This window comes from Scaptodrosophila lebanonensis, unplaced genomic scaffold (genome assembly GCF_003285725.1).
Source record: "Scaptodrosophila lebanonensis strain 11010-0011.00,11010-0021.00 unplaced genomic scaffold, SlebRS2 tig00001412-arrow-pilon, whole genome shotgun sequence".
Classification (NCBI taxonomy): domain Eukaryota; kingdom Metazoa; phylum Arthropoda; class Insecta; order Diptera; family Drosophilidae; genus Scaptodrosophila; species Scaptodrosophila lebanonensis.
Genome location: NW_022060739.1, coordinates 4,553,638 through 4,579,035, shown reverse-complemented (window position 1 = coordinate 4,579,035; position 25,398 = coordinate 4,553,638). Strand labels below are relative to the sequence as shown.

The following is a 25,398-nucleotide window of genomic DNA, read 5'->3' as shown; positions in this document are numbered from 1 at the left end:
GGAAGAGGAAGAAATAAAAACGCAGCCGATATTTGGATTAGGCATTTAATTGAGTATTCAAAACCGGTGTGACCAGCCATGCCAAAGACGGCCGGCTTACCTACCCAGCATGGATTAGTGCATCACACTGGGGTCTCTCGCTCTCTCCCTCTCTCTTCATTAACATATCAATGTCAGGAGCACACAACAACAACGACAACAACAACAACAACATCAACTAATAACAACAAGAGGGATGTTGTTGCTGCTGCTGCTGATTTCGATTTGATTTTGAGCTGCGTCAGCGTAAATTCGCTTAAATTTTTAACAAGACAAATACGCAAAGCTCACATCTGCACTTACACACACACACAAACACATTCTCATGTACACATACACACACACATATGTACTTATATATGTATTGGCGTGGCACACTCTATAGACCAAAAAACAATCTCGCAACAGAAACTTTTCTAATTTTGCACAGCGCACTTTTTGCCGTCGGCGCCATTTTTGCGAAATGAAAACAAATCGAAATCGAAATCAGCCAAGAAGCAGGAATCAATAGCAAGTGCAAAGGCAATCCAAAGAATAAGAAGAAGAGGGAGAACGAGAACGAGAATGAGACTACACGCGCGGTTGGAAAAGTAGAAAAACCTTTTATTCCGCTATGTTTACATAGTCTTCGTCATCATCCTCTTCGTCCTCCTCTGCTGTTCCAATTGAACTTTTTCTCATGGCTAGCATAATAAACGAATGAAAAATGTAAACGTGGCCAAGCAATTCCAAATACTTAGACAAGTTAATTTAATTTTTTATTTAAAATTCAATCTACGAACTAAAACAAAAAGTTCGAACAACAACAACAACCGCTACAAAGCGTTACAAGTTGAACTTCCAGTTGGGTCAAAAAAAATCAGAGGAAAGCGGAAAAAGCGCAATCAAAAAAGTAGAGGAAGAAGTTATAGGAAAAAAAACAAGCTACTGTAGCTTTGCCAAAAAGCAAAATTAAGTGAAGCAAAACTTTTAAGCTTATTGAGGCGCACATAGGGCATGAGTGAGAGCACACTTGATTAAGTAAGTATTGTGACAAAATTATTCATTCCATTTGTAGCATTTAAAGTTTTACAATTTTTACTTTGAACAATTTCCCATTTCACAGTCCATTAAAAACCATCTTCTTCCTGATATCTAGGACTCGAGAGTAAGGAGCTAGTAGATGAGCTCACGAAAGGATCCGATCCAATTATGTATACTTTAGGAAGAACGCAAAATTATGTTCACCATATAATATGTTTATATGTATATCAGAAAAATCAGATACATACGATGAACGCATTGATGTCTATTGTCTGTTGCCCGACGTCTTCAAAAAGTTCTCTTAATGCTGGACATTTCTTTGCAACATTATAGGTTATACCAACAAGCTTTTCAATACCTTATCCTAAAATGTTTTAAGCTGTAAGTCTGATCAGGCTGACTTTAGCTGATTTGACAAATTTGATATATATTTAAAATAAATTTTATCAAGAATTAATTAATTAAGGTCGAGGGTTTTATTAGGTTTAAAATAAATTACTTGTTCGTTAAAAACATTCTTAAATCGATATGAATTTACACAAACAAGCAGTTCAACATGTAAATATATCTGGAAACATTAACTTCGTATGATAACTTCTCATATATAATTCTAAGCAGCCCCTGATTCTTTCAGATTTTGTGCTAAAATATTAATAAATAATGAAGAATTAATAAGCCAGCTCTATTCAGCTAATTTGTATACCACTTTTATCAATCAGTCCACAATTTTCCACAAACTGAAAGTGTTTAGAAGCTTGGAGTCTATTTCATGACTCTACAGATGAAACAAACAGAAGGATAATTGCACATCTATTTCTTAAGTATTTGCGATATCAAAATTTCCCCACCCCATAAAATGTGGTTGCAATATTTTTAGCAACTACTGTATCGCTGTGTGTGTCGCATTCCCGACGGAGTTGCCGCTTTGGATTGCTGGTATTGTTCGCTCAGTGCCAGCCCGGCCATATAAGAAGTTCAGTGCAAAGGCAAATAGTAGCGCACATGTCGTTCAAAACTACACACATGCACTAACACACACACACACACACTAACAAACACACACACTCACACTAACACATTCAGTTCGACACACGCATGAGTTGGAAATTTTCAGTAACTGTCAGCTACGCTGACTATTAACGCTCCAATGGCTGGGACTGGCAGTGCCCTTTGCCCTTTGCTCTTTGCTGTGGTACGTGTCCTTTTGCTGGCACTGACTTGCTTAATTATTCAATAATTTCTAAAAGCATTGGCAACATTCGTCGTTGGATGAAAATCAGCTCGAAGCAAACTCAAGCAGCTTGCACATGTCGCACAGATCCTTTCATCCTTTTACCATCAGAGAGCTTACATGCATGTATGTGTGCTTGTGTTTGTGTATGTGTGTGTGTGTGTATGTGATGGGGACATGCACTTAATCAGTTGGATACATATGTATGTACATGTGTGTGTGGTGTGTGTTTGTGTGAGTGTTGACATTGGGCACATGCCAGACTTTGGTTGCCTCATATTTCTTCCAAAAAGCTTGCCGTTTTACGCTTCATTCATTCAACAGAAGCCAAACATTGAATGCTACACACACTATACATACAAATTTATGTACATATGTATACTCGTGTATGTTATAGTTGTTGCTGTTGCTATTGCTGCTGTGACTAAAACAAGATGAAATTTCAGTGCATTTATCATTAGTTGCGGTTAAGCTTTTGTTGCTTTACGAGCATGCGACCCCCGAAGACATTCTGGGAATTACGCTTCGGCTTGTTTGATGTGGAAACTTTAGATTAAAATATTTTCATATGCACAAATAAACACACGTCTATATACATACAGCATGTAAGTAAATTAGTATATATGTATACTTGTATGTACCAACCTTCACGTATTGTCTAATAACAAGAGTTTCACTCTTGACTTACGTTCTTGAAGTTATGGCGCTTTCAATGAGATAATATATACGTAAGACAAGTCCAAATTGAAAGAATGGCTGCTTTAGCATATTTAAAAAAAAAATAAATAAAAAGCAAAGGCAAAAAGCATTTGTTACACCCAGAAGCTAAAATGTTAATGTACTACAAGTATGTATAAGTCTCATAAACCGTGCCAGAACAAAACCAATGGAAAACCGTAAAAGGAATTCCTTTGACATACGTTTTGTATATATGTATGTAGGCAATAAACATTATATATGTATGTATCTTAGTTTAAAGGGGGTTTTTAAAGTAACATAATTCTCTTCTGTTAGTTTTAAGATTGTAATCTTAAGCTAGCATTATATAAATAAATAAAATACATATTTACAAGTATACATGTGTATTATGAATTTTAAGTACATGTACCATATGGTTTAAGGTAATAATTATTTATTTACAAAAAAAAATCATTATCAAAAAATATACAAAACACAATTAATGCAAAATCCATATTTTCTTTTCACAAAAAGCTTAACATTTTTAATTAAACCTAGCCTAAACACTAAGCATTTCATAACTTTTAATATTTACAATTTTAATACTAATAACGAGTATAAGAATATAAAAACTTTTGTTAGCAAAATTTATAATAGGAGTATCTTTTAATGTAGAGTTTCAGAAAGGCCAGCTGCACTGAATATCTAAATGAGCCGAATTACAAATATGTATATTTGATTAAAATAGCAGAAAATGTCAACAAAGAATAAATAAGACATTTCTTTTTATTATGGCAACAACAACACATGAACAACATGTTGTTCTTCCTTATTTTAATCGGATAATGTGTTTTCCAGTCAAAACAATGATTTGAATTTATATGTTAAGTTAGGTGTGGAGCGCACATAATGGGAAACCATGTGAGTGTTATTTTGTATTTATCAAGATAGTTCGGTAACTGTTTCTAGTTAGTTCCGTGGTATTTGAAGGGCCTTATCTATTCAGCAATTCCAAAAAAGAGTTAATTATTGTTAAAGCGCTTCATAACTGTCTCTCACTATGTAAAGTTTCATCAAAATCGGTATCATATAGATTGTTTAGATACTCTCATTAATATCTGTAATATCCATGACATTGCAATAAATCGATTACTGGCTTCCCTGAACCTTCAATTATGCGCTGCATTTAATGCTGTACTTTTTAGACGCACATTATACTTGTACATCTAGTATTTAAGCAGCTGCATAAAGCATCTATCTATCTACAAAATGTAAATCCTTAAGCGCACATTTCTCTGCTCTCCACTACAGCCCACAAGCCTAGTAAATGCCTGCAGCTAATCACAAAATGGCGAACTTTTAACCTGAACATCTAATCAAGTACCCAGAATACTCGTACTTGCCACTTACCACTAACACTTGCAACACAGCAGCAGCACAAGCCGTCTTTTACATAGCGTTGCTGCAAAGCCATCATGTACATTGCCCTACATAAAGCCCCAAAAGCCACACATAGATCCACCCTCCAACAACCCCCAACAGACGAGCACACAGACACAATACAGACGCACAGTTACAATAAAGATGATGCTGAGATGACGACGCGACGGCAGGGCGCCAGTCGAAAGCGCGCGCGCTTGCTCGCTGGTTCCCTGGAAGAAGCGAGGATTGAGCGCATAATGATGTTTATGTGTTGCCAAAAACATAAAAGCATTAATTTAGTCATTATCTTCTTAAGATATGGCAGCGCAGCGTTGAAGCTTCTGCTGTTGTTGTTGCTGTTGCTGCTGCTGCTATCGCAACCGCTGCTGTCGACGTCGCGTGCTGAAGGCGTCCAAAAACACATAATTTGCACATTATCATCGGCAACATTTTTGAAGCTGCCGCACGGGTAGGAGCAAACGAGATAGCAAGAAATGCGCGTTGTTGGTGGCTGCTGACGGAAGGGAGTGGTGCCGTCCGGGGGTCCGTCAGTGATGACTTTATCTGTATAAATAACTGTCAGAAAGGAAGGAAAAAAAGGGAAGGCTGCAGAGCGACGAGCAACGAAACTGGCCCAAAAGACAGCTATGCAGCTGTGCAACGCCCACGCGACATCGACAGCAGCAACAATAACAACAACAACAAGGGCAAACAGAGCCACAGCACAGACAGCTGAGCGTCTTTGAGGTTAAACTCGCCATCTTGCAATACATGTACATGCGTATGTGCATAACTCATGCTGTTGTTAACGGTAAATGAAGATGTTGCTATCAGCTAGCTATGGGCGGCAACCATGACAGCAACCCTCCAAGCAGCAAACAAAGAGAGCGCAACCCTGCAGAGCGGGCGCATAGAGAGAGAGAGGGAGAGAGGGCGAGCGAACGTACACATTCAATATGGTAGCCAGAGCGAGGGCGTGTTTAAGTCCAAAGGCACGTAAGCCGCTGATTGGCTGACGATTCGCTCGATATGAAAATGTCCGTTAGGAAGAGAACTGTGTGTGTGTGTGTGCGTGAGAACACGTTTGACAACTTGTCAAGCAGTTCGGGCTCGACGGTGGCTGCGCAGTCTGGTCAGCAGCCACGCACATTCAAAAGTGTTTCGGACTTTGAGCGAACAAGAAGGGTTCAGCATCAGCAGCAATTGCCGTCGTCATTGCAGCCACAGTTCAGGCAATATTCGTGCGTGTGTGTGTGTTTCGAGCCCTTAATAAATGTATGTAAATGTGTGTGCATGTGTGTGGCAGTGCTAATTAAAGTTAAAGACCGCAACTGAACGTCCGAAAAATTTTTAGAAAAGTTCTTGTGCTAGTGCCAGAAAACTCTATCAAAATTCTGTCCTCACTGTGGACCACGCCAGCCCAACTTGTGGGCGGCCTGGAGTCCAAGAGCGGCCAGTCCAACAACAACAACAACAGCAGCAGCTGCAGCAGTAATTGCAGCAGCAGTGCCGGCATCATTACCGACAAGCACACCAAGTTTAAGCTAAGCATTGTGAGCACACCGAGTCCGTCGCCCACATCGCCGCCACCAACACCACCAGCGTCAACAACAACACTCACTATGGTAGAAACAGCCTCACCACCCGCGGGTTATGCCCTCAAGCGATGTGCAGCCGTAGCGGCTGCCATCAATGTGCGTGGCGATCTGAGCGAGCAACAATTGCAACAGCATCAGCAACAATTGCAGCAGCAGCTGCAGCAGCAACATCAACAGCAACAGCAGCACCAACAACAATCACTCACGAGTCTGTCACGCACGCCTCGATCACTCTCTCCTAGCAGTGCCAATGCTGCCTACTTGACTACCGCCATGTTGCTGAACTCCCAGCAATGTGGTTATCTGGGCCAGCGCCTGCAATCGGTTTTTCAACAACAGCAACAACATCAGCAGCAACCGCAGTCGCAGACGCCCAGCTCTGATGATGGCTCACAATCGGGCGCCACCATTATGGATGATGAGCGTCCCAGTGCCCGTCTAACTGGAAATGTTGCTGGCAACTCCACCGCCGCAGCTGCTGCGGCTTCCCTCTTCACCATCGACAGCATTTTGGGCTCACGCAATGTTGCCAGCAGCAGCGGCAGCAGCAATAACAACAACGGCAGCAATCTTAGCAGCCAACATAACAACAGCATCAGTGGTAACCACAACAACAACAACAACAACAATAGCTTAGGCTGCATAGGCAGCTTAAAACGCAGCACCGACTCACCCGCCTCACCCAACTCCAATTCGAGCTCCAGTGCCGCTGCCAGTCCCATCAGACCGCAGCGGGTTCCTGCCATGTTGCAGCATCCTGGCCTGCATCTGGGACATCTGGCAGCGGCAGCAGCCAGCGGCTTTGCAGCATCGCCATCGGATTTTTTAGGTGAGTTTACCATCTGAGTCACTTTTTTCCGTCATTCTCTTTGAAAACATTATGACATTAATATGACTTGCAACTTTTCGTACTTACATTTTATATTCCAAAAGTCTTATGATAAGGAAATAAGTTCACATTTAATTCCTCTAAGAACTGTCTGCATATCACTTGATATTTGTTGTTTTCTTTCTGTAATTATATCTGCTTTGAAAATGTTAAGAGACAATAATTCTTACATTCCATTTTAAATAACTAACTCGATTTAAGTCCCACCTTCGACATTTTAGGGCTAAAATGTTATGAGACAATAATTCTTACATTCCATTTTAAATAATTCTCCTTCGACATTTTAGGGCTAACATTGATGCGATTTATCTTTTCCTATTTGAAAAAGTTAAAGAAACCCGAGTTTGTGCTTTAAGGTCTGAGCTGTGATAAGTTGGCTTGTATTGAAATGCTTATCATTCAAATGGTTGTCTAGAAAACGAGCCCATTTTTTTCATAAACCGCCACCCAACCAGCCAACTTTATGAAGTGGGGGTAGGGCAACCAGGACGACGGCTCGCCTCGCCTCGCCTCGACTCCACCACTCCATCGCTCCAGTCGACCCGACTCGACATTCCTGTGGTTTCACTTTAGCTGCAAACACCTTAAGGTTATTTTCGCGCTGATTTCCAGCTGTGCGTAGCTGCGGATCTTTTAACGGATTTGTGCAGCGTTCGGAATTGTATGTGAATATGGATGTCGATTGAATGTACTTAGACTACAAGCTCCCCTACAATCCCCACCACCGTTGCCCGCTTCTTCTGCGTTGAATGGCATTATTCGTAATTAGGCAATGATCCGTGAAAGATGATTTTGCATTCCATTCGCTTTTGCGGTGAGAGGATTTGCATTTGCTCTTCAGTCACTCAGCCAGTCAATCGACGAGGGTGGAGTCGGGTGGTGTGGGGTTAGGGGTTGGCATAGCTTATGTTATGTCTTATGTTGATTCGAGCGTGCTTTTCACGCAATTTTCTGGCGCATTTTTATGCAAGCGTGTTTACAGCTTTAAAAAATTCAAAAGCCCGAAATGAAACTCAACATCGTCGGCCTTGGCATGCGATGAATATTAAAATGAGAAGTACGAGCAGCGGCCGCCACGCTTTTTTCCAATTCCCTCTTTTTTTGTCCAGAGCTGCTTGTAAATGGATGCGGAAATGCTGTAACGCAAATATGAAGTCTGCTTTGTTATGCGCATTTTTAAGGATTTACCGACACAGCTAGCTACATCACAGCCCATAAATATGTACATAACATATATACATACATATATGTACATATATTCAATAAGTTATATGAAACCGCACAAGTGCCGCCCAATTGAAAGCGATACTGTTAAATTTCATTTCAGTTTTAGACGCCTGAGCGATTAATTAAAAGCAAGTCAGTTCTTAAGTTATAATTAGCAGCTTGTAGTTTTACATTTTTTGAAAGTATATGTAGAGCTCGAACTTTAAGATTTATCCACGTCAATTATAAATCCAGACCATTTTTAAAGTAATAAAAAATAATCCTACACACAGAGTTTAGTTGTTCCTTAATGGCTATATAATACAAGTAGTAACAACTTTGATATTACAATTCGAAGTGTTTAAATCCAAAGAGAGTATTAGCACTCTTTTTCTCATAACATTGAATCGGAAAGGTCTGTGATTTAAGCCAGCTTAGAAATGAATATGATTGTTTTAATTGCTTTAGAGATACGTGCTTTTGTCGCTTAACATGTAATGCAAATTTCCAAGATCTTACATGACTTATAAATTAATTAAATGATTTTTAAAATATAATTGAGTTTTGAAATATGTATAAATTATACATTTATTATACAAACAAACTGTTTGTCCTGACTGGCTGACAACGCACACCCCAAAACGATAAGATATCGGAATTGGAAATTTGGACTCGCTCTTAAGATTGCAGTAAAAATCTGTATTTTTTAACTTATTGATTTCTCTCTATGAATAAATACTTGCCACTCATAAAAGACTTCGTCTCATATAGAACCAAAGTAGAACGATCAGATACTAGATACTGAAAAGATAACTGATAGATAATTTTAGTCTATTTTTAATTCAAAATATCGATTTAAAAAGGGAAAAATGGATAAAGTTGTCTATTAACCACGCTGTTGTGCTGTTTATTAACAATTGAACAAAATGCACAGCTAGGCAAAAAAAAAAAGTACACGTTTTCAACATTTAAGTTTCTTAATAATAAATGAATACAAATCAATATTATGACTAAGTGTAAACAATCAATCAAACAACCAATTTAAAAATAAACAAATAAAACTAAAATAAACGAACATTTTAAGATGAACGGGACTCTGAACAATCTCGCGGTTATTTTTGTCGTACAATAATTGTTATTTATAGAGACACATGTAGAGCTTCTTCTTCTTCGTCTTTGTATGAATAATATAAGAGTATATGCACAGATGGTACTATAGTAGTGGTATTTCATATTACGCTTCAATATCCTTATGTCATAAAATACTGAAAGTTGGGGTTTATGAGATATGATTCTTCAAGAACCTGAACAGACCTACCTACCAGCTTTCCAGCTTTTGGTCGCAAAAACTAGATTACAAAGAGTAGTCTGAGTGGTCTTCACACGGACTACATCCTGCATAAATCTCTTCAAAGCTACGGGAAGAGAGGCTATAAAATCTTGCAATTATATCAAGAAGCTAATGTTTAATCAATCGAACACAATCGCAATTCGGCTGGCTATATTGAAGCTGCTTTAGATTCCCCCCTCTTTCAATCCCCCTTACATTTTCAGAAAATCAGTCAACTACTTAGTATGCAAATATGTTGATTCTCTCACCATGGAATAGAAGAATGTTCTACACCTGTTAGTTGCTCTAAATCAAATCGTTATAATGCCAGAAATTATTAAGCTTGACATAAATAAAAATCATAAAAAAACGCTCTCTTAATATTGTATTTTTCTCACTCTCCCCATTTTTTATAGTTGCCTATCCCAACTTTTATCCGAACTATATGCACGCAGCCGCTGTGGCTCATGTGGCTGCTGCCCAAATGCAGGCGCATGTGAGCGGACATGGAGCCGCGGCAGCCGCTGGCCTGGCCCATGGCCATCATCCGCATCATGCACATCACCATTTGGCGGCTCATCATGCTCAGCACCATTTGAGTCATTTGGGGCATGGACCGCCGCCGAAACGAAAGCGCCGGCATCGCACCATATTCACGGAGGAGCAGTTGGAGCAGCTGGAGGCCACCTTCGATAAGACGCATTATCCTGATGTGGTGCTGCGCGAGCAGCTGGCACTGAAGGTTGATCTGAAGGAGGAGCGTGTGGAGGTAAGTGAAGAGAATTGAGTTTACAAATTTCACGCTCGTTTTAATGCGCTGTGCGAAACCAATTGAGTGCACGCCTTCCCCTTGCCACAGACACGAATCCTTCTATCTGCTCAGTATCTGGGCAATCCGCAATCCTCTGTGCGTCCTCTGTGTGAACTTTGAATTGTTTATTTAGTTGTCAGCGTTTAGCATTTGCCGGGCTTCCGACAACAACCAAAACAATGCCATGAATCACTTAATTTCAGTAATGGGACTGCGATGGGTTGCTTGGTTAGTTGGTTGGTTGGTTGGTTGGTTGGTTGTTTGGTGGCGGCTCGGAAAAGGCTCTTCTCGACTCAAGTTTGAGGTTATGCCGACGTATCATTGCCAAAGTAAACACAAATGCCGAGCGTATGGCCGAGCCAAAGCCTAACCCCGGGCAGTGCTTACAACCAACCCTCCCCGCTTCCACACACACACATACATTAGGCAAATCAGTGGCAAAGTTACTCTCATTCTTCCCCATCTCCTCCTCTCTTGGCCGCTTGCTGCGCGCCTGTGGTTGCCACGACTGTGTATCTTGTGGGCTGCAATTGAAAGTCCATTAGTGTGTGTTGATGCCAGGGAAAAAGGGAAAACCCCAAAACAGCACAAAATACATAAATAAACAAACAAATTTTCGGAAACAGGGTGTGTTTGTCTCTCTGTGTGTGTGTGTGTCGCAAATCAGACGACAAAAAGTTGACAATTTAATTTGTAAGCAATTTATTGATGGCGCTGATAGCAACACCAAGCTATTTCCTCTCTTTGTTGTTGTTGTTGCTGATTAACAGTCAAATGTGGCAGGCAGCTTTTGGCACAAACACATGCACATTAAGAGCCTTTGATAAGGATTAATGAGGCACAGTGGATGGAAATTGAAAAAAAAGGGTCGACCATTTCAAACTCTAAGTTTTTCAGGGGAAAATGTAAAGGAGGCAGTAAAGTACTAGAAATTATTAGGTTAATAGGTTTAAAAAAAACATATATACATATATTTATATATGTATAAAATTTTTAGACTTAGGTGTAATTCTAAACTACAAATATTCAATAAATAAAATAAATAAAATTATTTAGTTTAAGGCACGGTGGCAAGATATTTCAAAGGTTTTGAATGGAAGCTTAGGAGATTAAAAGCATTTAATAAATTGAAATTTAGATAGAATTTAAATATTTATTTATTTAATAGAACAACAAATAGTACTGTCAATACAGATTACTAATATTAAGTTATAATTTAAACATAAAATAATAAGAAAGCCTCAAAGAAAGCCAATACTCGTCTTAGCGTTTTCAAATTTCAAATAAGCAAATGTTTTCATTGAACTAGCTATTTCTTTTTCAAACCCTCTTTTCTAAATCGCACATTATGAAAACATAATAATAAAAGTTTTTCTTCTATAATTACAAACTAATGGTATGATAAGCAAAGCATAAATTGTTTTGTCGAATTTCATGAATGAATTCTACGTACAGTTTTCTTGGGGATTAAGTTCTTAAAATAGTCAGATGTTGTTCGAAGATGTTCCAAATATTTAAAAAAATTTAAAGCTACCATTTAAGTTAATGTTGACAGCCTTCCAATTATTTCCTTTTTTCTGTGCATTTCAATGTTCAAATTGTCATCCACTGTGCGACTGCGAATCTGTTTCGTGTCTCTGATAAGGATTAGCGAGGCTAGCTTTTCCTGGTCTTGCTGTTTCCGTTGCCTTGGCAATATGCTGCCGGTCAATGTTTAAGCTGCAATTGAGCCAACACCAACCCAGCTAGTAGCCCACCCCTTAAACCAGGCAAGTGCTTATCGCTGTTGACATTTGCTTGTTTGTGTGTGTTTGCCACGTTTATGGAGCAGGAGTTGCTTTTGCTTTTGTTGTTGCTGTTGACATTGCAAAGGGTTTTGGGCGAGTAAGTAGACGTGCGTTGAAGATAACTCAGCATATCGGGAGAGTGTGTGTGTGTGTTGGGCACATTATTATAAATTGAACTGCAAACTGCGCCCGCGGCTAAAACTTAACGCGCCTCTTCAGAACAAGGCGACAGTTTTGGCCGCAGGCACGAGAGAACTAAGCGGATTAATGCCCAAGCTTGCAACAGAGTAGGTTGATTAAATGAATGATTGAATGAGTGAATGAATAAACATGTTGCACACAAAATTGTAGCTGATAAGCCTGCTGACTAATTGAAATTAAAATAATGAAGGCAGAAATTTGAAATTGAAAATGTTTATGTATATATTTTTTTGTTAAGAGTTTTTTTTATTTTTGCTGCATCAGGCAGTGAAAGAGGCGCATAAACAAAACGCTTAATTAACATACAAGCAACTCAACTTCAACTTCAAACTTGTCTCTGACAGACGCACAAATTTAAATTAACAGCAACAACAACAACAACAATAATAATAATAATAACAACAACAACATTAGGCAAGCTGTGGGCAATATGTTAAAATCCGTTGCGACCTAGCCATAAATCCCTGTAAGTCTTCTGCGAAGTCATCGTGCGATGTCTTCGTCTGCGTCTGCGTCTGCTTCATCTCCATCATCTTTATCTTCGTCATTGATTTAAGCAGCATAATCAACTTCAGCAGCGTCTTCATCTTGGCTTTAGATGCCTGCCTGCCTGCTTGGCTCTTTGCTCATTCACTCACTAACCGCTCACCACTACAACAACAAGAGGAGCAGGAGAAGAGCTTGAGGCCACTCCACGGCTGCCGGCTACTGCTACTGTTTAGCATATTTGCATGCAAAGTGTTGCCACTTCAACGTTTTGGGCCTGCCGCACGCCCATGCCCCAGCTCAATAGGCACAGTGGTGCATTTTAGATATGAAAAAAGTTTAACAAATTTTATTAAAGCCAACAAATGGCTTTCTTCAACAAAAATTAACCTTAGAGAACAACAGAATACAACTAGGGATTGCATACTTTTGTGATTCATTGTAAAGTTTTACTGCGTATTCTATGAATTAGTATGAATAATGACTTGATTTTTCAATCTAACATAACATAGAAATAATTATTGATTCAAGTACATGGTTACAATTTTGAAACGAAAACCATCAAACATTTTGGGCGAACGGGAATTCCAGAAACGGGGCCTGCTATTTATTTTGAATTTCATTTTAATTAAATTTAAAATATTTTTATACAAGAGTCTATCTGGAAATTCAAGAACTTATTCTAGATTTTCAAGAATATTCAACTTGAAATGAAAGGGAATAATAATCAACATAATTAAAAAAGTTTAGAGACATTAATGCTCAGCTTTCACTTTTAATTAAAAAAAGTTAATAATCATGAACTCAACTATAATTGAAAATATACATTATAGGATAAGTCAAATTTATTACTACTTCCTTTTGGCGAAATGCATTAATAAAAGCGGTGGCAGATCTAAGAACAGGGAATCAGTTATCTTAAGGATCAGTTTGCCAAAAACTAACCAATGAAATATTATCATCCCAAAGGGTTTATTATCGTTCCTCTGAAAGTAGAATAATTGTAAGAAAAAGTATTTATTATCTACGGACTGCATGATTATTCAATATCTCTGCAATAATCACGCGTCAATTCAAACTTATGATCCGATTTGGCGCGCGCATCATGAAAGGACATTTTTGATGGATTACTGAATGCAGCCCTAAAATGACTTTGACTTTGTTTGCATGTAAATTATAATACCCTTTTGTGTAATGCTGCCGGTAAATGGAAAGCAGCACCTCACCGACATCATCAAATGGGAGCTGCATCAGTGCGAAATTGACATTATTGTTAGACATCCACCTTGCGTCCAATTAAAGTTCGCATTAGTTTGAAACTTTAGTTTCCTAAAACTATATATTAGATTTACAAGTGGATTAACGGCTTCGGAGTTGGGCAAACACCAAAGCCTTTGTCATTTAAATGACTTCAGATCATGGTTCATTTGTCATTGAAATGTCTTCAGATCATGGTTCTCTTCTTCATCAATGGCCTTTAATTTTATTCGTTTCTTATCGCAATATGAAACCACTGTGCCATGGTTGGGAGCTCTGCGCACTGGCAATGCCATAAGTGGCAATAATTATTGAAAATCTTGCCGCAGACAATAATAATAACAACAACAGCTCAACACTGCGTATGCGCAATGAGTTCCCAAGCTATCCAAAGACTGGTCGCTGTCGTTCGCATTCTTCGTCTGCCTCTTTAAATGATCTGCTTATTTTGACTTCATAATTTACAATTATTATTTTTATTTAGACACTCGAGTGCCACAAAACGGGTAAAACAGTAGCCAGAGCCTAAAGACAGAGCCCATTGCTCTTTGTCTTCCTCACTGGCCACTGGCCACTGGCCACTGGCAACTGGCCACACAGAGCAATCAGACGATCTGTTGGGCAGTCAGTCCAGCGAGTCTGAGATCAGTGAGTTATGTCGCCGTGCAAACAAACATTTTGGTGCGTTCGAGCGCAGCAACTCAAATACGACTAATCCCGCAGCTCAAGTGATTGAGGTGATTTCGATTTTCTGATTTTCATGCGCACAGCCTCAGTCTCAGTCTCAGAGTCAGACTCAGACTAGTAGCTCGAGAGTAAGGCAAAGACGAGTCAATAAACGTTTCGAGCACAGCGCAAATATTTATTTTTGTTGTCGTCGTCTCAGTCAACGTCATTGTCGTTGGCTGAGAAATTTATTAGTAATCATCAGCATAATATGTGGCGGCTTTGGCTGCTACTGTGTGGGCCACATTGCACTCGAAACTCAAATATTGTTTTTGTGTTAGCCGTAAAAAGAAAGAAGGAGAAATGTGTCGGCATCGCTGCCTGCTGCCTTTAGGAATGTGCGCATTCATTGTGTTAAGGATTTGGTAGCACGCACAAAATACAAATGGCTTGTCACCACAACATCGCATCCTTTTTTTCTTTTTTTTTTGTTTCCTGCCCTTCTGCCCTTTTGATGTTGCACAATGGAGAGCGGCAGCGCAAAAAGGCCACCTGCGTGCCACAATTAGGCACTAAAATGCACTCACTTTATATTATTGTTATTACATTTTTGAAGGCATAATAAACAAATTAAAGATATGTTTTTCTAACCAAAACTCCCTTCTTCTTCATAAAAAAAAAAATAAATAAAATAGGAAAAAAAACTCACTTGCCCTCCCATCAGATTTCCACTTTTGTTTGTTTAGTGCGAATCAAATCAAAATTAAAATGGCAATGAGCTGGAATCAGCAGATTTTCGTTAATTTACGAAAGCAAAGAGCACAGCCAACAACAACAATTTGATATTAGCCAAAGGGCCTTCCGGCAACCACCACCAAAGCATAGAGCAACCAACCAACCAACCACCCACCCATCATTCATTCATTCATTCATGCAAGCATCCAAGCACTTGCCTCGCACGACCTTTTGTTGTTCTAATTTTTCATAATTTTCCATTATTCAAACACTTGAAAACAATTTTCGGTTTTGCAATTTTACGCCTTGTGTGTAGCCCCTACCCCTGCGTAACTCCCCCGAGAATTGTGGCAAAGTGCGTTTGTTGCCCACGGGCTGACGGGCATTCCGTCTGCCCCATATTTGCTTTACAGTTTTGGCTGTCGAAGCGTGTAACCATAGACAAATATTGTCGAGAAAATTGGGCCCGAAGCTGCATAAATTTACACAAAAAACACGTCCGTCATTGTGGCTATGCGGTAGCAGTGCGGGAAGGGGGGAGGGGGGGGGGACTAACAGGTGCATGTTAAGCTCTTAAAAGGTGGTCGCTAAGTCGGAGCGCGTTAAAACGTGCCAGCGATTAGTGGAAGCAAGGCGACAGCTCAACTTTTTTTCCTCTCTTTTCCTTCTTTTTATAAATAAAATGAATTCTTAGCATACTTTTTTGGAGGGTTGCCCGCTTAGGATCTTAATATTTTTTTCATTCCTTCTTTCTAAGTTAGAGATTAAATTCATTTGGTTTTAGCTTAGCAATTAAAATTGAAAGTTTTTAAATTTTGATAAAGGAAAGAGCTGTCATTCAAAATGTTTTTAAAAAGGTGTAAATGCTTTCGGACTATAATTTTTCCATAAATCTGATGCGCCATATGTGATCAGCAAGGCGTCATCTGAAGTTCAAATTAACTTTTTCTATCACCTGCCCAAGTGCAACAAACGATAGCGTGTTAACTGAGCCATCGGCCCTAATTGGCAATTGGAGTTAGTGAGTTTACGTACTCACTACAAAACGCTGTCAAGGTTAACATTTTAATTAGTTCATAGGAATTGCTCACCCTTTGACAAGTTGCAATGCCAAAAATCCGACAGGCAGTCAACCAGTTGGGAAAGTGCCTAACAAGCAATTTTCATGGCTGCGCAATTTTAATCCAACATGAAACAGAGCCGGTAGACATTATTTTTTCTTTTTTTTTTTGTTGTTGTTGTAGGTTTCTGTTGCTGGCAAATGCAGCCGAAAGCATAAATGTGGCCAAAAACTGGCAGAGTGAAGACAGCATAGGCGGGCATAGGCAACTCTCCTCATGTAGCTGGTGACGAAGTTTCCAGGCGACTTGCTTTGCCAATTTTGCACTAATTAGAGCGGCAACCAACAGCAAAGCAGCACCCAATACGGGTAGATGGGCCAGATGGTAGGGTAGAGGTCGGGCAACAAAGTAGACACAACAGCCACAACGTTCAACGCCATTTTGTGCGCGCCCCAAGCAGCACACACACACACATATACTATATATGTACTATATATATACATGTGGTTGAATGGCAAAAATTGTTCACTGACTTGCAGGATTTTTGTTTTGATTTTTGGCCCAAATATGTTCGTGTGCTAGCGCTTTGAAAACATTGAAAAATTAAGCGAAACCAGCTGCACAGATTACCGAAGCGCAAAGTTATCATAGTGTTTCGACTTTGGCTGACTAGTCAAGTACTACATACCCCTACAAAAATAGATGTACATAAATATGTATGCATGCGAATAGAATGTCCGTTAATTAAAGGTTTATGGTGCTACACAACAACCGAAATGTAGATGAAAAGCTGATCTATCTATATTGTATCTAAGTACAAATCTGTAATCCCATGTTATACTCATATACTGGCAAACTAAATGATTCAAATCCAAACAAAAGGCTTCAAATATATTGACTCTCCAATAAGTGATGATTGCGAATAGTTCAAGACTTCACTCTAGAAACTACTTTATAGATGGCAGCCCGACTTTTTTAAGGACCGCCGCTTAGCGCGACCTCATGGTCGCCCATCGATTCTTAAACTTACTTAACTCGTGTTTGAGTAAAAAATAACTGCAGCAACATTAGAAACAATAAACTTTTGCCAAAAGTTTTCCAGTTGTTTTCGTTAGTAGATGATCATTTTTGTAATGGAAAATAAACTACCAACTTACTGGCGAATCCTCTACCACCAAGTCCTTAAGCTTTATTCCAAAAGTTAATTTTTTGTTAGAGACAATAATAGTTGGTGCTAAAGTTTCTTAATTTAATTACACTGTATGACTATTAATTAGTCTGCACTGCTTAGATGGCCGCTTGAGGTGCTTGGAAACATAGGCCTATAAACTTATTTACATCAGCACTATAAAAAGAAATGAGTTTCGTTTAGCTTTGCAGGAGTGGTGAAGAGAATATAGTGTTTAATCTCAATTGATTATTTTGGTTGGGAACTTGTTGGCTCTACAATTTCATTGATGAAATTTCCGAATTAAGTACTAGGATGAGTTCCAGCACTGCTATTATTTATGCTCCAGCTAAAGCTGAAATATGAAAGAAATCTCTATAGCTGAGTATCTATTGATTTACCCTTTAAAGGTATGCACTAAGTCTAAGACTGCGGGAATTTAGGCTCAATTGGTCAAATTTCTAGGCCTATCTACTTATAATTGTTATGATCGTAGTTGTTCTTAAGTTGTTTTCAGCCTCAAATAAATCTTATGAATCCTAGAATTCTACTACTTCTACAACTTATTCCATAGGTCTGCAAATCATAATTTTCCAAAGATTTTCCAATATGCGTTGAAAAGAATTTTCTATATGCTAACCAAGCTAAGAGTCGACGATCTTTTTCCGCTGAAGAAATTCTTCAATGCTGTTCACAATTTCAATTTAAACTTAAAATAATGAGTATACGATATAATTATCTGCTTTTATTTTAAATATCCTATACTTTATAATTATCTACTTTTATTTTAAATATCCTATACTTTATAATTATCTACTTTTATTTGAAATTTCCTTTACTATATAATTATGTACTATTATTTTAAATTTCCTATGTTATATAATTATCTACTTTTATTTTAAATTTCCCCAGTTCCAAGAAAAGTTATCCAAAAACTGCAGCATTGAGTTCGCTCTTCTTTTTTTCACTGACGAGCATGCTCGATCTTATTTATTAAATTAAATATAAAATTAATACCTGTTCCATCCTTATTTAAGCTCCCCTTTTGATATTGATTGGAAACGAAACTGTTTCTCACCTTTTGACATCTCTGTGTGTGCAATTCTTTTTGCTAACATTGGTTTCTTTTTGCAACATTTTGTTAATCCAACGTTATAGTCTGTTGCAGTTGCTTGTCGATGCAACGGCGCTACAAAAGCAAACAAGCAAGTGCAGCTGACACTGCTCCCCCAAAACAAGCCCACACCACATCCCTACAACACCTCCAACGGCCCGCCTCCCCCAACCGCCCCCTCGACAGTCTAACAGTCAGTCTGCTGACGCTGACGCTGATGCTGACTCTATGGCTGGCGCTGCAGACGAGGCATCATCGGTCAGCGCCAGCCATAAAGCGCTTTTGTAGTTAATTAAAAATCAACTGCCCGCAGTGTGTTTGTTCAATGGATTTCATGCACGTTACCGTTATGTTCGTCACTGCAACGCTAGCAAGGATTTCGGCATATCAGCGATTTATGCGCTTTTGCACGAAAAATCTGTGGCAATATTTGCCAGACGTCCTCCTCTTGCGAACTTCTCCCGATGGATGGTTGGATGCCTGGATGCTTGGCTGGATAGATGGATGTATGATGTTTCTCCCATGCATGCCAAGCAGTCAGTTGCTGTTTTGCCTACGAACAGCCGCTCGTGGCGGCCATTTTGTTGTGCATGTTTGTCTGTGTGCGTGTGCCTCTTTTTTTCTTGTGTTTTTTTTTTTTTTGTTTTTGCCACGTTTTCATTGATCGTCGTCGTCATCAACAACCCACTCTTGCAGCTCACCTTCACATTTTTGTTTTTTGGTGCCGCCACGTTTTTGTTTATTTAATTTGGCAACATTTTTGCTGCGATTTTCGGCGCGTTGTTTTCAACTTTTTCGACAGTTTTCAACAAAAAAAAAAAATTCAAAAAAAAACCACAGCCGGCGGTTATTGAAAATTTTTGCGTTAGTCAGATTTTAAACAAGCGCTGACCAGCGTTTCAGCTTCATGAGAGGGAAAAAAAGGCCAGTGAAGCGTTGTTGGCCCGAAAAATTACGGGATTAGAGCGGCGGCGACGCGTGTGTGTGCGCGTGTTTGGCTTTGCGCTCGGAACACGGATTAGGGTTCAATGCGTTCAATGGCCAAATGGGCAAATGTTTTAATTAAAATATGAAACTTTAATCAGTTTGCCTTTGGCGAACAAACTGCACATTGATTCAGTTCTTGATCGCATTTACATGCATACAAGTATATTGGTTTCATTTGAAACTAATAATCGAATTGTTCTTGTTAAAAATTCTACAAAAGACTTAACTTTTCAAAGCAATACATTTTTCCACACAAATTGCACATTCATTTTAAATTCAAACAGATTAAGTTTAGAAGAAACAAACTTTTCCTTCATACTATATATACTTACTTATATGCGTAGACAATTTATGGCTTCACTAACTGAAGAATACAATATTGTAACACAGACTTACCAAGACTGGCAAGTTCTATTTTTACTTTGTACTCCCAATTGTTAAATTATAATATTTCTATAAAAATCACCGTTTTTACAATATATACACATTTTATTAATATAAAATTTCTCGTTTTTTTCTATGCTTTTAATCCTTTGCCGATGCTGCACAACAAAAAACAATTGTCAGGGCCCATTGCCAACAACCTAGCTATTAAGGTTTTCAAATCAGAGTTTAACGTAAATAAACTAAAATACTTAGATATGCTGCACCTGATCATGAAATTCTTAATAAAACAAATGTATATTTTATTTCAAAAAGTAATAACTGGCAATTATCAAAAAGTTGTCCATAATATCTTGTTGAAAATAAAACAGCTTTCTCTTTCTAATCACATTTTGAAAGTGTCACTTAATAATAATAATAATTCTTATTCGAACAAATCTATATTTCATTTCAAAAAGCAATAACTTGCAGTAATCCATAGGTTCTCCATTCGTAAGTTCTCCAATTGCATCGTCTAGTATCTTGTTGAAAATAAAACAGCCTTAGAAAAGGCAATTAACTCTTTCACTTTCTAGTCACACTTTGAAAGTGTCACCTAATAGGGCACAATATATTAATATAAATTCTTATTCAAACAAAACTATATTTTATTTCGAAAAGTAAGTTCTCCAATTGCATCGTCTAGTATCTTGTTGAAAATAAAACAGCCTTAGAAAAGGCAATTAACTCTTTCTAGTCACACTTTGAAAGTGTTCCTTAATAGAAACTAATATATTAATAGCTAATAATACATTAGCAGCAATTTAAGACCAGTGTGCACAAACTAAGTAAAAACTTTGTGTGTTTTTTAAACACTATTCATGGCATTTTTAGATTATTTGGATTAAACTGTTACATAATTAAGCCCCGAATTTGTTGACACAATTAAGTGGCAGACAAAATTCAAAGCGTTTTTGTTTATTAGTGGCGCACAATTCTGCCTGTGCGCCACGCCCCCGCTCGCAAACACATAGCCGCAAAACAATATGTGTTATTTTAATAACTTAAGCTCATAAAATTATAAAATTATGAAAATAAATAGGCACACACACACTCACACACACACACACAGAGACAGACACATACACATACAGTTTTGTACGCATGTGTGCTTGCATAGAAAACAATTTGAGAGATTTAATTAGTTTAAACATTTTTGTGACAATCGAAATTATTCATTGCATTCAAATCAAATTCAAATTCAATTTGGCAAACGCGCAGCGACAGTTGCAACAAAGCGTGAAACACAGCGACAAATCAAAGACTACCCCCCTCTATACATATGTATGTACATTTATGTATATATATGTATGTATGTATGTAATTGTATTTGTATGTAGCAAGTTCATTGGCTGACACATCAAACGAGTTGGCCGGTCGCGTTGCCAACGAGCTGAGCGGCTGAGCAGCTGACGAGCTGAGGAGCTGAGAAGCGCGCTTCAAAGGTTGCCCCGAGCAACATATTCCATCGCTACTTTTGCCATTTAAACTGAACCTAAGTAAATAAGCTATGGCATCCAGCTCAGCTCTCTACTTATTTAATACAAATTTTAAGCAAATTTTATTGCCAACTGAAATGAGTTCTCAAGTTTAGGGAAGCTACTGCCAGGCTCCGTTGCAGGCTACTTATGAGTTTAACGCATTTCTGATGATGACTGCTTGCCACACACACTCCCTTTCTCTCTCCCCCTTCTTCTTCCTCTCTTTCATACACACACACTCTAGTGGCAACAGCTGGCGCATTTTCTGTTATTTTAACAAATTCAGTCGATTTGCTGCATAAACATTTCCACAGTTATATGCTAATTGTGGGGGAGCGCCCGAAAAACGTTTGGTAATGGGGCAGGGGGAAAGAAAAACTTTTGCCTTGCAACAATGATAACATGGGATTTTCACAACGAAAAAGTTGCGCCTTCATAGTTTTTCTAATTAAATGTTGCTGTTGGTCAAAAAATAAAGTATTATGACTGTCAAAAACAATAATAATACAAACAACAGCAACAACGACAGCATTTAGCAACAAATATTGCGCGAATATTTATTTTAACATTGTTTTTTCTGCTCATTTCTGTTTATGTTATTGAATACAGAGACAAACACAAACACGAACAACAACAACAATTTTGCGGGGTGAACTCTTGGGATTGGGTGAGAACGCCTTTGCCTAGCTTTTAGCTCCACCCTTGCGCGCTTATCGTTGATTTTGGTGGTAGCTACCAAATGACAAGATACGAGTAAACCCACCCACGACCAACGACCAACCAACGCACCTTTTTCCCCCACTCTGTGCAAATGAACCCTTAAGTCACTTTGTTTTAATTAACTAAGTAGCAGGCAGTCTGTGGGTCTGTCCTCCTCTCTTCGGCTGCTGATGTGGTGAGGGGGGTGCGGGGGTGGAGTCTGCTTCTAATTAAAAACCCAAATTTACAAAGCACGCACCAACGCGCCACCCAACAACAACAACAACAGCAGCAGCAGTAACAGCAACAAAGCCACAGCAAGCAGCAACTCGAGCTAAAATTGTTGCCAAGAAAAAGTATGTTTACAAGAAAAAGTTGCTCGTTTTTCTCTTTTGCATAAAATGGCGCGCGTAATTAATTACAGTTACAATAAACCAACTAATTAAGCAGAAAATGGAGCAAGCGCGGGTGCTGGGCATAAGACGGAGGGGATGGTTGTGAGGAAGGGGAGGGAGGGACCTTTGTGCGTTGCCTCAGCAACGACAACAACACAAGCGAAAGATAAACGCAAAAGGCAGCCATATTAAAAAATGTGGGGAGGAAAAAGCGTGTCAAGTACAATGCATAGAGCCGAGCCTATACGAATAACGCATACATTTATTGAAAATATTGTATCAGCAGAGTGTTTTTATTAAAAACTGTCCATCGTGGACAATCATTAAATTTGTTAAATAAACTTAACGATTAATTATTTCATTTCTGAAAACAAAATGATATAATTAATATTTTCCCTCTTGTGGAATTTCATTCAATTTGGTAAAAAATAACCTTTACTTGATTTCCATATTTGGATAAATAAATAAAGGAATAAACAACTAAAATAAAAATAAAAAATTATATAAATAATATATTTCTTGTAGTGGAATTTCATTCGAAAACTTGGTAGAAAATAACTTTTACTTCATTTCTATATTTGATACGCAAAATAATAAACAACTATTTTTTCTGGTGTTGGGACGCTCCTTTCCTTTAGGCAATCTACACTTAAGGATTGCTACCAAATTTTGCAGAATATGCTATAAAGTCTTTTCATTCTTAACTCTGATTTTGCATAATCTCTACAATATTATAAAGGAGTTTTTGATTTTATTCCTATTATAGTCCATTTCTTTATATTGTTGGCAACTTGAATACCCTGTCTATAAAATTTTGCAGACGTTTGAATTATTATGGTCGTAAAGTGCAAAGCTTTTTACAAGCTACTTAGGTTGGAATTATTAAGATACATGCTTTTTTAAGTAATACACAGATCTGTCGATGATAAAAACGTTTTGCTTAATCAGAAACTTTTCTCAAAATTTAATTCCAAAATCGACTACCAAAAAGGGAATGTTCACAAAATGCGGGAAAAGCAATATTTGTATATCGAAGTCAGCAACGTTTTCATCTTGTCGCATTTCTTTTATAATATAAGATATCATGGGTGCTACGGCTTTATAAGTAGTTTAAAAACATATAGTGTATAATCCCAAAATAGCAATGCCCTTTGCAAGTGTATAGAAGCTGACTGGCGGCTATGAAAATTAAAATATTTGCAATTGTAAGGAGCAAAGTTGAGATGAAATGGTGGGGAGATGAGGATGGGGGCGAAAGAGGCAGCATTGAAAATATAATTTGAAAAACGGATGAAAGTGTTTTTGAAGCCATAGAATAGAAAACGGCGGGGGAGCGGCCACACATTTCTATAACTTCAACTTGGATTTATTTTACGTATAGTATATACTTATATGTATACTTTTAAATCGAAACTCATTTCTTCCTCTTCTTGTCTCTCTTACAGGTCTGGTTCAAGAATCGACGTGCCAAATGGAGGAAGCAAAAGCGCGAGGAGCAGGAGCGCCTGCGCAAGCTCCAAGAGGAGCAATGCGGCAGCACCACCAGCAGTAGCAACAACAACAACAACAACAACAGCAGCAGCACCAGCAATAGTGCCAGCAGCAGCAACAACAACAACAACAATGTGACAGTCAGCATGTCCAAGTGCGCTTCCGAGCACTATGCCGCCCAATTAGTGCACATCAAGAGCGATCCGAACAACTATAGCGATGCGGACGAGTCCTCCGATTTGGAGGTGGCCTAGGCTGTATCTATCTGTGCAGATCTGTAAATAGTATCTTTAGTTAAGTGAGGTTTGTTTTGTACATATAGTATATGTACATATATGCTTTGTGTGTATGATTTTGTTAATGCAATTCTAAGTTTAGAAAAAGTAGCAACAAATTTTTTATTGTACAGTTCAAACAATTTATTATGCATAGTAAGTACTAAGTCTGTCTGTGTGTAGTTTTTAATTCTCAAATGTGCAACTGTATGTCTGTATAAGTGTGTGCGTGAGTGTAAATGTATCTCTATAGTTGTCCAAAGTTATCTAAATTTAAAAATTTAAATATATATATATATATACGAACACAATTCAAATGCCAATGTAACTCTTCAAACTAATGTTAAATCTAACTTATTGTAAAAAACTAAGAAAATTAAATGCGAACTAAGCAACAAAGAAATAAAGCGTGCTACAAATTTAAAGCTCAAGTCTTCAGTTTTCTGAACCAAATGGGGAAAATGTGTGTAAACGGAGAAGACGGACTGACTTAGTGTCCGCAAAGTTTATTGATGAGAAGACCTCTAAGATGCCGACCTAACACCTGTCCGCCCAACTTTGTGGTAATCAAGAAAGTTCACACGGCGATTTGCGAAATTATATTTTAAAAAATTGCACACATTTGTATTCGGGGTGAGTGAAAGATTTATTGCTTAGCTAATTCTTATTTTCATTATTATTTTAGCAGAGGGGCTTGCTTAAACATGATGTCCGAGTTAAAAACAAATATTAAATGATTTGCTATTTCATTTGGGAGTTAAGCCTTGAGATTATAACAAGATTAGAGAAAAGAAAGATAAATCAGATAATTCTATAGGTGGAATGGCAAGTCCACAGAGGAATAGCCTTTCAGCCTTGTGTGATGTTGCCTGTGTTTGGCTATGTTTAAGACCAGGTGGTTGACATGGTCCGTAATTCATTTGTGATGTGACTCTGCACAGATCT

General features: G+C 38.3%; 1 protein-coding gene across 1 annotated transcript; it reads left to right on the top strand.

Annotated features, from left to right (window-relative positions):
* Positions 1 to 3,880: 3,880 nt before the first annotated feature.
* Positions 3,881 to 24,432, top strand: LOC115631252 (homeobox protein goosecoid). The gene is made up of 6 exons (XM_030527964.1): positions 3,881 to 3,892; positions 5,932 to 6,069; positions 6,169 to 6,427; positions 6,467 to 6,820; positions 9,833 to 10,185; positions 24,133 to 24,432. Exons 1-6 carry the CDS (start codon positions 3,881 to 3,883, stop codon positions 24,430 to 24,432), a joined length of 1,416 nt encoding a protein of 471 aa, XP_030383824.1.
* Positions 24,433 to 25,398: the final 966 nt, after the last annotated feature.